General features: G+C 49.0%; 1 protein-coding gene across 1 annotated transcript in view; it reads left to right on the top strand.

Annotated features, from left to right (window-relative positions):
* Positions 1-16545, top strand: part of tecta (tectorin alpha) — a 76847-nt gene that overhangs the window by 50478 nt on the left and 9824 nt on the right. The window contains 7 exon segments of the mRNA XM_042343859.1: positions 3506-3919; positions 7468-8040; positions 9156-9748; positions 10816-11389; positions 12123-12721; positions 12817-13384; positions 13603-13802. Of these exon segments, the coding sequence (XP_042199793.1) occupies positions 3506-3919; positions 7468-8040; positions 9156-9748; positions 10816-11389; positions 12123-12721; positions 12817-13384; positions 13603-13802 (3521 nt within the window).

Here is a 16545-nt window from a genome sequence, read left to right as displayed (position 1 = left end):
ACACACTCCCCCTCACACACTCCTCCCCACACTCCCCCACACACTCCCCCCTCACACACTCCTCCCTCACACACTACCCCCTCACACACTCCTCCCTCACACACTCCCCCCTCACACACTCCTCCCTCACACTCCTCCCTCACACACTACCCCTCACACACTCCTCCTTCACACACTCCTCCCTCACACTCCTCCCTCACACACTCCTCCCTCACACTCCTCCCTCACACACTACCCCTCACACACTCCTCCCTCACACACTACCCCTCACACACTCTTCCTTCACACACTACCCCTCACACACTCCTCCTTCACACACTACCCCTCACACACTCCTCCTTCACACACTACCCCTCACACACTTCTCCCTCATAAACTCTCCCCTCACAGCAACAACAACATTACATGTGTAAAGCGTCTTTCACGTTGGGAGGACGTCCCAGTGCATTGGACAGACAGAGTTACAGACCCAAGCTGGGGGTTGGGATCGGGGAGGGTGGAGGGCAGGGCTGGAAGCAGGGAGATCGAAAGCACGGTCGAAGAGGAGGATCTTGCGATGGGTCTTGAAGTTGGCAAAGAAGGGGGCGAGTCAGAGGGACTGTGGGATGGAGTTCCAGAGGGTGGGGGCAGAATAGCAGATGACCTGCCAGCCAACAGTGGGGTGAGCGAGGCGGAGGACATGAGGCAGGACGAAGCCCGCTGAGCGGAGAGAACGAATAGGATGGTAGGGGTTAGGATGTCACTGAGGTCGGGGGGAGCAAGACCATGGAGGGCTTTGAAGGTGAGGACCAGGATTTTGAACTGTATCCTCTGTGTGATGGGAAGCCAGTGGAGTCGGGCGAGGATGGGGTTGATAGGGTCATGGAGCCTGGTGCGGGAGAGGACTCGGACTGCAGAGTTCTGAATGATCTGCAGCCTGTGGAGTGAGGAGTTGGGGAGGCCGACAAGCAATGTGTTTGCATAGTCGAGCCTTGATTTTAAGAATGTGTGTATGAGGGTCTCGGGGACCTGTGGTGTGAGACAGTGTCAGAGCCGGGTGACATTGCGGAGGTGGGGAAGGCAGAGCGGGCATAGCGCAAATGTAGGGTAGAAAGGATAGTTGAGGGTCAAACAAGACCCCAAGGTGCCGGACTGGCTTAGCAAGGTGGAATGTGCATCCATGGATGGTGATGCTGTCAGTACCTGAGGTGAGGAGGTGTTGACAGGAGCCAATCAGGAGAGCCTCGGTCTTGTTGACGTTCAACTGAAAAAAATTAGCTCTAATCCAGGGATTGGTGTCTGACAGACATTCTGTCAGGTCATCAGAGGGTCCGGGAGTCAAGGATGGAAGCAGAGAGGTAGAATTGGGTGTCATCCGCATACAAGTGGGAGTTGACCCCGTGTCTGCGGATGATGTCACCAAGAGGGAGTATATAGATATTGAAGAGGAGGGGACCAAGGACACAGCCTTGAGGAATGCCGCACGAGACAGTGTGGGGGTTAGAGAAGCCATTTGTGGAGATGAAGTGGAGGTGGTGTGAGAGGTACGATCTGAACCAGTCAAGGACAGAGCCATGAAGATTGAGGTGAGAGGAGAGGCAGTGGATAAGGATACAGTGGTCAACAGTGTTGAAGGCAGCAGAGAGATCAAGGAGGACGAGAAGGCAGACGAGCCTTGGTCGCAGATGGACAGAATATCATTTGTCACTTTGACCTGGTCTGCTCCTGTGCTGTGGGCGGCACATAAACCCGATTGGAGGGGTTTGAGAAGGGAGTGGTGGGAGAGGAAGGAGCAAAGCTGAGAAGCAACATTTCGTTCCAAGACCTTGGAGAGGAAACAGGTTGGAGATGGGGCGGTAGTTTGGGAGTGGAGAAGGGAGGGTTTTTTAAGGATAGAAGTGATGACACTCCCTCCTCTCACACTCCACTCTCACAAACTCCCTCCTTACCCTCTCCCCCCTCACACTCTCCCAACTTCACCACCTCCTACATCCCCCCCCTCACACACTCCCCTTACTCCCCCAAACACACTCATTCCCCTCACACACTTCCCTCACACACTCCCCCCGACACTCCCCCCTCACAAATGCCCCCCCAAACACACTCATTCCCTCCCATACACTACCCCCTCCCCTCACACACTGCCCCCTCACATAAGCCCCCCCAAACACGCACTCCACACACACTCCTCGACTCACACACTCCCCCCATCACACACTCCGATCCTCACACGCTGCCCCTCACACATTCTGCACCGCTACACACTCACCCTGACATACACCCACCCAAACACACCCCGCCCCCACTCATTCCACCACACACTCCCCTATTCACACACTCCCCTCCGCACACGCTGCCCCATCATACGTTCTCCCCCACCTCCACATTCTCCCCCACCTCTACACACTCCCCCTTAATATGCACACTCCAAATATTCCACCCTCAGGCAACCACCACCCCCTCACAGCCACCGCGCGTCCCTCCCACCCACCCCCCATGCAATCCACCTTCCGACTCACAGACTTCCCTCCCTCACATGCTCCACTCCCACACACACTCACCATTACAAACACCCGCCATCACATACTCCCCACCCACACATTCCCCATCACACACACTGCCTCGCACACATCCCCCCCACACACTCCCCCCTCACACTCCCCCCTCAAACACTCCCTTCTCATACGATCCCTCCTCAAAGACCCCCCTCACACACTTCCCCCTCACATACTGCACCCCTCACACACTCCCCTCTCACACTCCCCTCTCACACACTCGTCCCTCACACACTCCCCCCTCACATACTTTCCCCCTCACACCCTCCCTTTCTCACACCCTCCCTCCTCACACAACTCCCCCCACCACACACAGCACCACTCACACACTGCCCCCACACACTGCCCCCCGCACACTGCCCCCCGCACACTGCCCCCGCACACTGCCCCCGCACACTGCCCCCCGCACACTGCCCCCGCACACTGCCCCCACACACTGCCCCCCGCACACTGTTCCCCGCACACTGCTCCCCGCACACTGGCCCCCACACACTGCCCCACACACTGCCCCACACGCACTGCTCCCTATACACTGCCCCCCACACACTGTTCCCCGCACACTGCCCCCCACACACTGCCCCCCACACACTGCCCCACACGCACTGCTCCCTATACACTGCCCCCACACACTGTTCCCCACACACTGCCCCCCACACACTGCCCCCACACACTGTTCCCCACACATTGCCCCCCACACACTGCTCCCTACACACTGCCCCCCACACACTGCTCCCCACACACTGCCCTTACACACTGCCCACCACATACTGCCCCCCTCACACACACTGCCCCCTCACACACTCACCGCACACTCACACCCCTCACAGCCGCCCTCCCCCCACTTTCTCACTTTCCCTGTCTACCCCCCCACTCACGTATGTTGCTCTCTCTCCTCCCCCCACCCCCACCCCCCCACCACCTTTCCCTGTCTCTCATTCATTCTACTTCACTTTGTTGTCTACCTATTTCAGGCCGTTTTCACCGCCATGGGGACATTTTCTGGATTGATGAGAAATGTCAAACCAAATGTCGTTGTTTGGATTTGGGGAACATTCACTGTCAGAACCTTTCGTGCTCTCAGTTTGAGCAGTGCCAGGCTGTTGAGGGCGGCTATCACTGCGTGCCCTCCCAGGTGGCCTCATGTGTGGTGTTTGGGGACCCACATTACCACACTTTCGATGGATTGCTCTTCCATTTCCAGGGAACCTGTTCCTATATCCTGGCAAAACCATGCTGGGATCAGGAAAACCTGCCAGGCTTCAGCATCGAGTCTCGGAATGAAAATCGAGTTGGAACATCTGTGTCCTGGCTCCAAACCATCAAACTGGACGTGTATTCCCACAGCATTCGCATTCCTCGAGGGAACTCAGGACACATCCTTGTGAGTTCATACCTTTCAGTTATATCTTTGTCACAACCTGACATCAGAACAAGCAGATGTTTCTTAATCTGATATATTTTCAGCATTTTTTAAGCGCTGAGCACTGGATGTTGTTTGGGAAAGTGTAGAGAGAGCTTCACTCTGCGTTTAATCCTCTCTGTGCTTGAGCTGCGAGTACTGGGTGGAAAGTGCAGAAGGAACCTTATTCTGGAACTTATTCCTTTGACTCAGCCTGGAAGTTTGATCCAGACAAATGTTATTTTCTTGATGGATTTTAATACTTTAAATTCAACCCCGCTATAACTCCGAGATTTGTATTTGAAAATATATAATTATTTATAAATATAATATTTGGTACAACAAAAGTTCCAAACGAACACAACATCTTCTGTTACAATTTTCACTTTCCTCCCGATACAGAAACCATTCCGTTGTTTACAGTACATTCCTTCACCGCACACATATTGTGCACACGTGTTTTGGGAACCTCCCTTTAAAACAGTGGGGAGTCGCCCCTCTGTACACCGTGTCCATGTGTGTACACCGTGTCCATGTGTGTACACCGTGTCCATGTGTGTAACCGCACACCCTGATAACATGCACTTACCGCTTTTGGAAGGCGCCCTATCTGTACAGTGTGAACATGTTTACTGTACATACATGTTCGGGCGCTCTTTGGTTACATCTCCAGCGTCCCACCGTGCATGAGCCTAGGGCAAGTCCTCGCCGTCCCCTCGTTCAGCCACAAGAACACCTGGTTTCGGGAGCCAGAGGGCCTCCTTTCTTGAGGTTATGACCCTCCAGGCACTCGCTGTGGGTTTCGTTGTGAGTGCCCGGGAACAGACCGTACAGCACCGAGTGCTGTGACAGCACGTCCCCAGGGACGAACCGCGAGAGAATCCATTCCATCTTTCTACATCCAGGAGCTGTGGTCCCCGGTCTCCTGGCCTCTGCAGCCGGCCCGAGGGCAACGTGTTGACTGGCCCAGGCCTGGAACAGGCATGAAAGCCCAGAGGGGGGTTATTGCCAGTCAGGCTATGTCCTGATGGTTATTGGTCAGGGCCGGTGACGAGGCATTTAGCCAGACATAGCTGGCCGTCACCACAAGGTACCTGCCGATCGGGTCTGCCCTCTCCCCCTTTCAAACTGTTTCGACTACCTGCCGTACGGACCACTCGGTGATTGCACGGGGGTCTGGGATCGTATTCTTCAGGAATTTCTCAACATAGGATAGGTGGTTCGGCTCCACCTATGTGGAACATTCTGAGGCAGTTCTCCAGACCTTCTTAGCACCGGTACAGGTAGAAACCCAGTATATAGCCACATTTGTTGTTCCAGGTACATTCTCAGGCAACTACACACAAAGGTGGCCATGAGGATCAGGACTACGTTAGGGACCCCTTTCCCCTCCTTGTCCGGAGTTTTGGGCATCATGTCTCTGCGAACACAATCCATCTTGGATCCCCAGATCAGTTGGAAGACCACTCTTGTGACTGCAGTCGTGTTGTTCCTGGTCAAAGGCCAGACCTGGGCCACGTACAGTAACACCGAGAAGGCCTCACACTTTAGCGAGCGCTGGTGCCACATCACCAGTTTCTTCCTCACTGTACCTAGATGCTCCTCCCAGCTTTTTTGGCACGCCCTGGCAGCCCCAAACCAGATGCCAAGGATTTTGTTGTAATCTGGCTTCACCGCAAATGGTATGTGACTGCGATCTTTCCTGGCTTTTCTGGTGGTTGACCATGGCTCCTGAGACTCACCTGAACTGATCGCAAAGGCCTAGGAGCTCGAGACCAATTTTTAGTCTGTGCAAAAAATGGTGATATCATCCATATACAGGGAGGCCCTGGCTTGTCTGCCATGACTGCCCAGGATGGTGACACCTCTGAATGCTCTCATCCCTCCTGATGGCCTGTGCAAAGGATTCAATGCAGCAGACAAACAGGGTGGGGGATAGGGACAGCCCTCCGCTGTAGCGCCGAGATGCTATCGTGTATGAATGCAAGTTGTTGCTGTTAAAAACGGCGTCTGAAAAATTTTAATTGGGATTTCAGGTTCGGCAATGCACACATTACCCGCTATTATTTGCATATTCAGAGTTGGTTTTGCAGTTTACTGTAAACCAGAGGCAATCAGTGACTTCTTCAACCAGAATTCCAGTGTATTCACAGCCCAGGAGTCATGGGAACAGTAAAGCACTAACCACAGAGACTGATGGGAATCAAATGAAGTACATCTCTGAGGAATAACTTGTATAATTCTGGGGTAATACGCAGCGCGCGGTTGGCCAGCAGTTGGTTGGCGCTAGGCCAAATTGGCAATTATAGGCAGTTCAGGTTTCAGGAATGGTTTAAGACTCGTGGGATTTTTTTGTATTTCACAAATGTAATAAAATTGAAACAGTATAATAGATCCAATGATTTGAATTAATTCACATCCAGTCTTAAATAGTTTGGCATTCATTCCTTATGGTATCAGCATGGCTCACCTGGCAGTACTGTTGCCTCTGAGTCAGAAAGTTGTAGGCTCAATCCTCATATCAGGACTTTGAACTGACACTCTAACACAGTGCTGGGGGAACACTGCATGGATTGAGGTTGCGTCCTTCAGGTGAAACGTTAAACTGAGGCCTGTCTGCCTGTTCAATGGACATGGCACTATTTGAAAAGAGAAGGAAGTTTCTCCTGTGTCCTGGTCAACAATCCCCAGATAACAAACTCATTCACTTCACTGTTTGTGAGTCGTTGGTGCGCAAACATTGGCTGCTCCATTCGCTATCAAATACACACACTCTGCAGTGAATCCTATGAAGACATTTTGATAACATGATAAGTTGCTATGTCAAATATTACACCAAATTATTATTTGTTATTTTATTATCCTTAATACCACATGTACAGGATATTTGCATTCAACTCAAAGTCTATATTGGATCAACTACAACATGTAGAGAATGCAAATTGGTCACTGGTAGAATGGGATCCTCGCCAGGCTTTACTGACTTCCTATCACGGAATGAATCAACTTCAAAATCCTCACACTCGTCTACAAATCCCTTCATGCACCATCCTACCTCTCCAACTTTCTTACTCCTCACCCCACCACCCGCCGCTTCCATTCAGCTGGCTCGGGCTTCCTGTTTGTCCTTTATTCTCTCTGCTCCACCATCGGCGTCTATGCTTTCAGTCACGATGCCTCAAAACTTTGGGACTCTCTCCCTCTCAATCCCTCCACCTTGCCCCCTCCGTCCCCTTTCTCAAATCATGCCTGAAGATTTTCCTCTTTGACTGTGCTTAACGCCACCTCCTCCCTTCCCCCAGCTCAGCTTCAGGCACTGTCACTGTTAAGCACTCCAAGATGTTACCCTGCATAAATGTAAGTTGTTGTGGTTGAGAAATGTTATTTTAGTTTATTGGTCTCTGGTGTTATTAGCCAAGCTGATACATGAGCTGCATTCGAAAGATCTGGAACGTAATGACCAAATTAAAGTCGAATAATGTTGTTTGAGGCTACTGTTGACTCTAGGTGTGCATTGGGTATATTTGCAGGTAGATGGAGCAATTGCCACACTTCCAGTTCAGCTAGAGAATTCAAGGATCAAAGTTTATCGCAGTGGACTTGCTACAGCCATCGAGACAGACTTTGGTTTGTTGGTGACTTTTGATGGGCAACACTACGCATCCATCTCACTACCCAGCTCCTATCTGAATAACACATGTGGATTGTGTGGAAACTTCAACAATGACCCACAAGACGATACCTTCCTCCCAGATGGGACCTCTCCTGACTCACTGGGGGAGCTGGGCCGGGTGTGGCAGACAGAGGATTTAGACTGGACTTGCTCCAATGGCTGTTCAGAAAACTGCACTTTCTGTGATCCACAAACTGAGGCCTTTTACTACATGCCAGATTACTGTGGGATAATGAATAAAAGTGATGGCCCATTCCGAGACTGTCGCAATGTGGTGGATGCCACTAGCTTCATGATCAGCTGCGTGTATGATATGTGCTCCAATCGTGATAACATCACCACTCTGTGCCAGGCTATTCAGGCCTATGCACTAACATGTCAGGCTCTAGGAATTGTTATCGGACCTTGGCGATCTCGGACATTCTGTGGTAAGAGTACCTGAACTATTCAAGAATAATCTTGAGGGTCAAAGTAAAACAGCCAATCATTGTACAATATGTATTTTCACCTTCTTAATTTCAACCCCCATCCTCATTCAACTCCACTGGCTCCCCATCCCTTAGTGAATCAAATTCAAGATCCTGTATGGAGTCCCGTAGCAAACTGGTTAGTGTGCTCACTTTGCAAGTGTGAGGATCTGAATTGGATTCCCAGGCAGAGCAAAACCGTAGGCAAGTTTCCTTACTCCACACTCATTTGTTTACTAAGCAGGAAGTAGGAACCCAATTGTTAGTCAATTGGTGGATCGCTTTCCGGGGATAATATTCACTTCAAATTTTTTTTAAAATTTGGTGACTCAATCCAAGACTCTTCGTCAGACTGATGTGTGCAATTAGCTGCCGGGTTTTGCTCACAAAATATAGAGCCAATCCACTTGATGTGACGCGCTTTCAGACACAACAACAACATGATAAGGCACTATATCAAATGCAAGGATGATTGAAGATCCTTCTTCTCACCTTTCAATCCTTTCATGTCCTCCCTCGACCTACCATTGAAACCTCCACAATCCTAGGTCCCATTTCTCCCTTCACTCAGCATAAACTGGCTTCCTTCATGTCCCCCTGCCCTATCTGCCCCACCATTGGCGTATGAGCTTGGGTAAAGCCGCTGAGTATAAAATTACCGGAGCATGAAATAAAGCTTGGGGACAGTGAGTACAACATTGTCAAGGGAACACCTAAAATTATATCACTATAGCTTTGCAGAGTCCCAAACACTGAGCTAACAGAATCTCCAGCAACCTGGCCCTAATGTTAAATAAACAAAAATAAATTGCATCTTCACAGCCATTCTGCCCATTCTCTGGAACTCCATCCTACAGTCCCTCCAATTTACCTCCTCCCCCATGTTCAAAGTCTCGAGGGTTATCTTTTGACAAAGGTTCTTATCATCTTTCCCCTCCCCACTCTCTTCATCTCCCACCCCTTAGATCGGGTTCCCAGTCAATAGTGTCCAGCATTTTGAGACGACCTCCCAGCGTGAAAGGTACAATAAATGTATTGTAATCATTATTCTGTTGACATAATTTTCTGTGTCTGTGAGCCAGCGTTACCATGTCCAGAATGGAGTCATTATGAGGTATGTGCCAGCAGCTGTCCGGCTTCCTGCTCCAGCCTGGTTGCTCCATTGTACTGCAACAGACCCTGCACTGAGGCATGTGAGTGTGATATGAACTATGTCCTGAGTGGGGATATCTGTGTCCCCCTCGAAGAGTGTGGCTGTGAGGCTAGAGGCCGTTATTATCCATTCAAAGCAACATTCTGGGCTACGGAAGAATGTACCAAGCACTGTGTATGCGAGGCCGATGGAGAGGTGATGTGTGTGAATCGTACCTGTGCTGAAGGAGATTCTTGTTTGGTGGAGAATGGAATCCGGGGCTGTTATCCCAAACGAGTGTCTGTTTGTATCATCAATCAGAATAACATCCTGCAATCCTTTGATGGGGTGGTCTTTGAATTCCGAGATGAGTATGCGTACACCCTGCTAAAAACCTGCAGCTCCAACAGTTACAACCTTTCTCACTTTGAAATTAAACTGGGAAGAAAGAAAATTGGAAGCAGCTCTTGGGTAAAGCCGCTGAGTATAAAATTACCGGAGCATGAAATAAAGCTTGGGGGCAGTGAGCACAACATTATCAAGGTAACAACTACGATTATACCACTGAAGCTTTGCAGAGTCCCAAACACTGAGCTAACAGAATCTCCAGCAACCTGGCCCTAATGTTAAATAAATAACAAACAAATTGCATTTACACAGCGTCTTTCACTTCGGGATGGGGTGGGGGCCAAGAGGAAGGTCTTGAGATGAGAAATAAAAACTGAATGCTGGAAATTTCACAGGTCTGAAAGAGGTCCTTTTTGGATATGACCTAATAATGGTAACCACACAATATGGAGTCCTGTAGCTCAGTGGTTAGAGCACTCGCCTTAAGCGAGACACCGGGGTTCCATTCCAGGCAGAGCAAAACCTTGGGCAAGTTTCCTTCCTCCACACGCCTAATAATAGTCCCTCCTAAACAAAACAATAATAAATTGGTCATTTTGAATCCACTACTGTGGGATACTGCTGTGCGCAATTGGCTGCCGCGTTTCTCCCACAAATATACAGTCAATTCACTTTACGGTCTATTCTGTGAAGCGCTTTGAGACGTCGAGAAGACGTGAAAAGCGCTATATCAAATGCAAGGATGATTATTATAACATATACATGGTAAGTTTTACGGTACTTGTCGAGCCCAGAAACACCATTAGGGCTTTTCACAGGTCTGAAAGAGGTCCTGTGCCTGACAGTATTCAGGATGTGTCTAAATCGCTCATGGATGAGTTAGAGGGGTCAAACATTCAGTAGCAACGCTTGAGCAACCTAAGAAATTAGTTAAGAAAAGTTAATCAGAATACGTGAATGGTTGTAAAATCTGCAGCAATGTGAAAAATATTTAAGGAGCCAGAATCAAATTTGAATCAATGACAATATCAAAACAGGGTATCTTAGTCCAACGTGGTTTCATAGAGATATAAAGAATTGAATTGGGATTCAACAGTGGCTTTTAAAATAAACCAGCTTCCCGTCAGTGTGACTTAGGGATTGAGAGAGAAGGGATTGAGTGATGTGCTGAGAAATGGGGAGTTGTCTCTTTGAGAAAAGTCACGAGGAGGTGGATGTGTCTCTCTGGTCTTTTCCTACACGTTCTCCTGTTGGTGTTGCAGGTCAACGGTTTTACTGTTTCATTGCCATTTACTCATTCCTCTGGGAAACTGAAGCTCTTCAGAAATGGAAACAATACTGTGGTGGAGTCGGAAAATAATTTCAAAATCCTGTATTCACGGCTCAGGCGTGTCGATGTTGCTCTGTCTACCGCCTATTACAACAGCACCTGCGGACTCTGCGGCTATTTCAATGGCAATCCCTCTGATGATTTTCGTAAAGCAAATGGGAAGCAGACAGAACATGTCGCTGAGTTTGTAGACAGTTGGAAGACGTTTGCTGATGACTTAACCTGTAACGGAGAGTGTGAGGAGCTCTACACGTTGTGTGCTGGTGAGGAGCTGCTTCTTTATCAGGGCAGCTCTCTCTGTGGAATCATCAATGATCCAAATAACAGCTCCTTCCTGAACTGTCATAATGTCGTGAATCCTTCTCCCTTCTTCAGAAGTTGCCTCTACACCATGTGCCTGAACGGTGGCAACAGGACAGCCCTGTGCAGCTCACTGCAAGCGTATGCAGACACCTGCATTGGCGCTGAGGTCTCTCTCCTCCAGTGGAGGAGCAGCACTTTCTGCCGTAAGTTATTCTGGACCAGGAAACTTTTTCAACTATACAACACGTTTGCTGAATGTGTTTGGTATCAGTATAAGAACATGGGTCCAATTTAATGGATTTGCAAATATTGAATGCTGAAGGTATCCAGATGTATCTCATGCTGATCCGCTGGGCCTTCACTTGGGGATCAATCTAATTTCTAACATCTGTGAAAGATTGCGGTCAAAGGAATTCGCGCCTTGGGACATCCTCCAGACGTGAAAGTAGTTGTGGACACCCAGTGGCGTGTCTGAGTGAAGTTTCAGTGGGTGAGATGAGATTCAGTGAGATGCAAAGACACACTATATGTAGATTAAATATTTGTACATCCCTTTCTAAACTTTATCATATCCTGGAAGTGAAAAAGGTATTTTTTCTGACTTTTCTCCTTCCTGAAGATGCTGATTTGTGATGGGATACAGTTCCTTTAACAGAGCATTCATGAATGGAAATCCTGGCTAATTTTGCTAATTATCTGTGAAGATCTTTTCCCATGTTTTGGCGTTACAGGAATAATAATAATAACTAGATCAAGTCGTTATTTACTGAAGCAGATCTGAGATAGTATTTCAACAGCAATCCCTCTGATGATTTCCGTGAAGCTGGCGGGAAGCAGACAGAACATGTCGCTGAGTACCGTATATTGTTGATGTTTGTGCGGTTCTGAAGCTACAGTTCAAGAATGTTCTAAATTGTCCTTTTATTTTTCGAACAGCAATTCCGTGCCCCCAGAACAGCCACTTTTCCGAGTGCACGACAGGCTGCCCCGCGACCTGCAGCGCTCTGGGGGCTGAGCGGGACTGTCCGCTGCCATGTGCGGAGGGCTGTCAGTGCCACGAGGGCTTTGCCCTGAAGGATGGGCTCTGCGTTCCGAGGAGTGAGTGCGGCTGCATTCACGGAGGTCGACATCTTTCCGCCAACGAGACATTGTGGCTGGAGAAGGAATGTCAAGTGCGTTGTTACTGTAATGGATCTGATAACACAGTGACCTGCGAGGCGGTGCCCTGCAGAGGGGACGAGCACTGCCTGCGGGTCGGTGGTGTGTATGTGTGTGAGCCGCGCACACACGCCGTCTGCATCAACTCCGGATACGGACATTACTACACCTTTGATGCCTTTGCTTTCGATTTGCACAGTACCTGCTCACACATTGTGAGCACTCTCTGCACAGACTCCGGTGACATCCCCAACTTTATTATAAAAGCGCGGTACGAGGATCGGAACACGTCTTTGGCATTGTGGCTCCAGGAAGTGGAACTCAGATTATATGATTATAACATCACTGCAGCAAAGAGCTACAAACACACAGTGATGGTGAGTGCGGAGCTCCGCGGGTCACTGCAGAACAATTTCAACTCCTCGCAGGTTCGGTTATTTATTTACTTAACTTGCACTTATCTCTTCCACAGATTAATAACGAGCGTTTATATTTGCCACTGACGCTCGGCCCGGGAAAAGTAAACCTTTCTTCATTTGGGCTTTATTTGGTTATGGAGACAGATTTTGGTCTGAAAGTGATGTACGATTGGAACACGTTCTTGTCAATAACAATCCCACGATCCCTTTATAACTCCACATGTGGTCTGTGTGGCCAATTCAACGGAAACCCTGCAGATGAACTGCAGACTGCAGACGGGAAGATCACAACAAATCTAAAGGAATACATCGAGAGTTGGGTGGTGGGCTCGGAGCTGTTCTGTGAGGTGGGCTGTGACAGGCTCTGCCCAGCCTGTCACAAGGTCCACACACTGTCCTTTGATACCCTGCAGCTCTGTGCACTCATAGTCTCAAAAGATGAGGTTTTCCGCAGTTGCCACAGTAAGGTTAAACCCGGCTTCTTCTATCACAACTGTATATTTGACTCCTGCATTGATGGGGGGAATCGCCAAACGGCCTGTAACTGGTTACAGAACTATGCGAGCACCTGCCAAGCACAAGGCATTTTGGTCCAGGGCTGGAGGAACCTCACGTCCTGCTGTAAGTTTAGGAAGCTCCTAGTTCTTTCACACTATGATTTCTCTTGTACCTGATCACATCCCTCCCTCATTGTAACACTGCACCTTTCACTAACTCTTTGAAATAACCTGCACCCCTCAATGTAACACTGAAATACACTCTGTATCCTCACAATATCATTCTGATATGCTACAAGATGTTTGTTTATATAAAGTATTTGGTTTGGTTTCTGTTTGCAGTGATTAGCTGTCCTGTAGACAGTCACTATGTGAGTTGCATGTCAGTGTGTCAGCCTCGATGTACCACCCTCAAACCCCAGAGAGACTGTAACCATTACTGTGTGGAGGGCTGTCAATGCAACAATGGCTTTGTGCTGAACGGCGGAAGCTGCATTCTCCCCCAGGACTGTGGCTGTGTGGTGGACAACAAATACTACCAGGTACCTGTGTAAGGAGGAGTCTGATAAGCGGGGGGTTGGCACTGGGGGCAAGGTTACTGTGAAGAACTTTGAAACTTCTTGATGACATGATAAGGATTGTATACTGAGGAAGATTAAAATGAAACACAGATATTAATAGGATCGTTGAATGAGCAGACGCATGGCAGATGGAGTTCAATGAAAAAAGTGTAGGTAGTTCATTTCAGCAGAAAAAACATAGGAAGAACCTAAAACTTAGAGGCGGCAAATCTTAAAGCGGTAGAAGAATAGAAGGGGTGCAGATTCACAGGATACTGAAGATTAAGGCCATTAAAAAAGTAACAGGGTCTTGGATAGGAGAATAGAGTATAAGGATAAGAGATCATGTTGAATTTATACAGAACTGGTTAGGTCACAGTCAGAATACTGCATGCAGTTTTGATCCCATTATAGGAAAGATGTAAAAGCACTGTAAGTGATGCAAAGGAGATTCATCAGATTGTGGAATGAGGATTTACAGTCATAGGGAAAGACTTGATTGATTGGGACTTTTTTCTTTGGAGCTCAGAAGGCCTAGAGGAGATATGATAGAGGTGTATAAAATGATGGGAAGCTTAAATGGATACGGAAAGATCATTTCCATAGTCAGGAGGTCGAGAGCAAGAGGGCAAAGTTTTAAAATCATAACTGGGATCAGAGATTAGGAGGAACTTGGTGGGACTATGGAATTCTCTGCCAAATCAGTTGTTAAGGTGGCAACCATGTGCACGCACATTGGTTTAAAAAAAAAGATTGGACACACGGTTGAGGGAGAATAAAGTTGAGGGATATGGGTAAAAGGCCGGAATATGGGATAAGAGATAGGATCTGGGATGGGCTCTCATGTGGAGTAATAGTTAACCAGTTGTAGCTTTGGATCATAACTACTACAACAATGTGCATTTACGCCACTCACACAGCTCGCTTATCTAGGGCCAGAGTGCTTATCTAGGTGTCCCAGAACACTTACCTAGTCCTTGCCAAACTCCATTGGCTCCCTGCACAGCACGGATCGACTTCAAGATCCTCACTCTAGTGTTTAAATCCCTCCACGCCTTGGCACCTCACTATCTCTCCAACCCCCTCTCTCCTCACAGCAGTACCCACTGCCTCCGCTCTACTGGCTCCGGCCTCCTCCTTGCCCTCGAAACCACCGTTCCACCATTGCCAGTCGTGCCAATACTCCCCGAAGCTACGGAAATCCCTCCCTCAAACCCTTCACCTTGCCCCCTCTTTCCCCATTTTCAGGTTGCGCCTGAAGACCTTCCTTTTCAATTATGCCTATAGTCACCTTCCCCCTCCCCCTGGCTCGATTGTTAAGCATTTTTGAATGCTGTCCAGCATATAAATGTAAGTTGTTGTTGTTGGCACAAATCCAAATTAATGATTCACCATCAGATCTGGCAGGACAGCACCAAGACCTACCGCTGTGTCCTCACCTCAGCTAAGGGCAGCCCTTTTATTCCCAAATCATTTTGGAACCTAAGGACAACCTCCGTCCACTTTCCCATGCCTCTGCCATCCTCTCCTCCAATACGAAATGCGAGGAAGATGATAGATTTGCTCGAGTCCAAAGTCAAGGGGATCCGCTCTGCCGCCTGTAGCCTCTCTACCACCACCCACTCTCCATCACCTGCTCCCATTCCAGCTCTCTCCCCCATCCCTCCCTCCACACTTTTGAGCCTGTCTCCTCCTCTTTGTCCATCTCCATCATTTCCCGTATGAAACCCACCACCTGCCCCCTTGACCATATCCCTACCCCTATCCTCACCTCCCAGCTCCACCTCCTTGCCCCCAACTAACAGACCTCGTTGACCTCTCCCTGTCCACTGGCACTGTACCCATCCCCCTGAAGACAGCCGTCATCACCCCTACCCTCAAAAAATCTTCTCTTGACTCATCTCTTCTCTCCAACCTTCAATCCTTCAAACAGCCCCATTTCAAATCTTCCTTTTCTATCAAAAGTCATGAAATGAGTCATCGCTTCCCAGCTTCAGTCTGTCTTCTCCCGGTATTCCCTCCATGAACCCCTCCAAGCTGAGTTTCGTGATGGTCACAGCCCTGGTCAAGGTGACAAATAACATTCTGTCCACCTGCGATCAGGGTTCTCCCTGTCTCCTCTCGGCCGCTTTCGATACTGTTGACCACTTTATTTTTCTCCACGCCTCTCCTCTCATCTCCACCTCAATAGTTCTGTTCTTGCCTGGTTCCAATCCTACCTTTCCCACCATCTGCACTTTGTGGCCACCAACGGTTTCTCATCTAGCCCTCGCACTGTCACGTGTGGCGACCCTCAGGGCTCTGCTCCCCTCCTCTTCAATCTATACATGCTCCTGCCATCCACAGGCATGCGGTCAATTTCCACATGTATACAGGTGATGCACAACTCTATCTCACTGCCTCCACCCTCAACTCCAGGACCAGTGATGTCCTAGCTAATCATCTGTCTGACATCAAGTCCTGGATGATAATCAACATCCTCCAACTCAATCTTGGCAAGACAGAGGCCCTCCTGCTTGGCTCCCGGCAGCGTCTCCTCTCCTCAGCCACTGAAACTATCAGCATTCATGGCTGCACTCTTCACCTCACTGAGCCAATCCGAAACCTCAGTGTCCTTTTTGACCCTCAGCTATCCTTCAAACCCACATTTGTGCCGTGACCCGTTCCGCCTTTCCACACCTCCGCAACTTTGCCTGCCTCTATCACTGCCTCTCACCCCAGGCCG

This window comes from Callorhinchus milii, unplaced genomic scaffold, assembly GCF_018977255.1.
Source record: "Callorhinchus milii isolate IMCB2004 unplaced genomic scaffold, IMCB_Cmil_1.0 Scaffold25, whole genome shotgun sequence".
NCBI classification, from domain to species: Eukaryota; Metazoa; Chordata; class Chondrichthyes; order Chimaeriformes; family Callorhinchidae; genus Callorhinchus; species Callorhinchus milii.
Note: the sequence above shows the minus strand (reverse complement) of the source record. Positions and strands in the feature narration are given on the sequence as shown.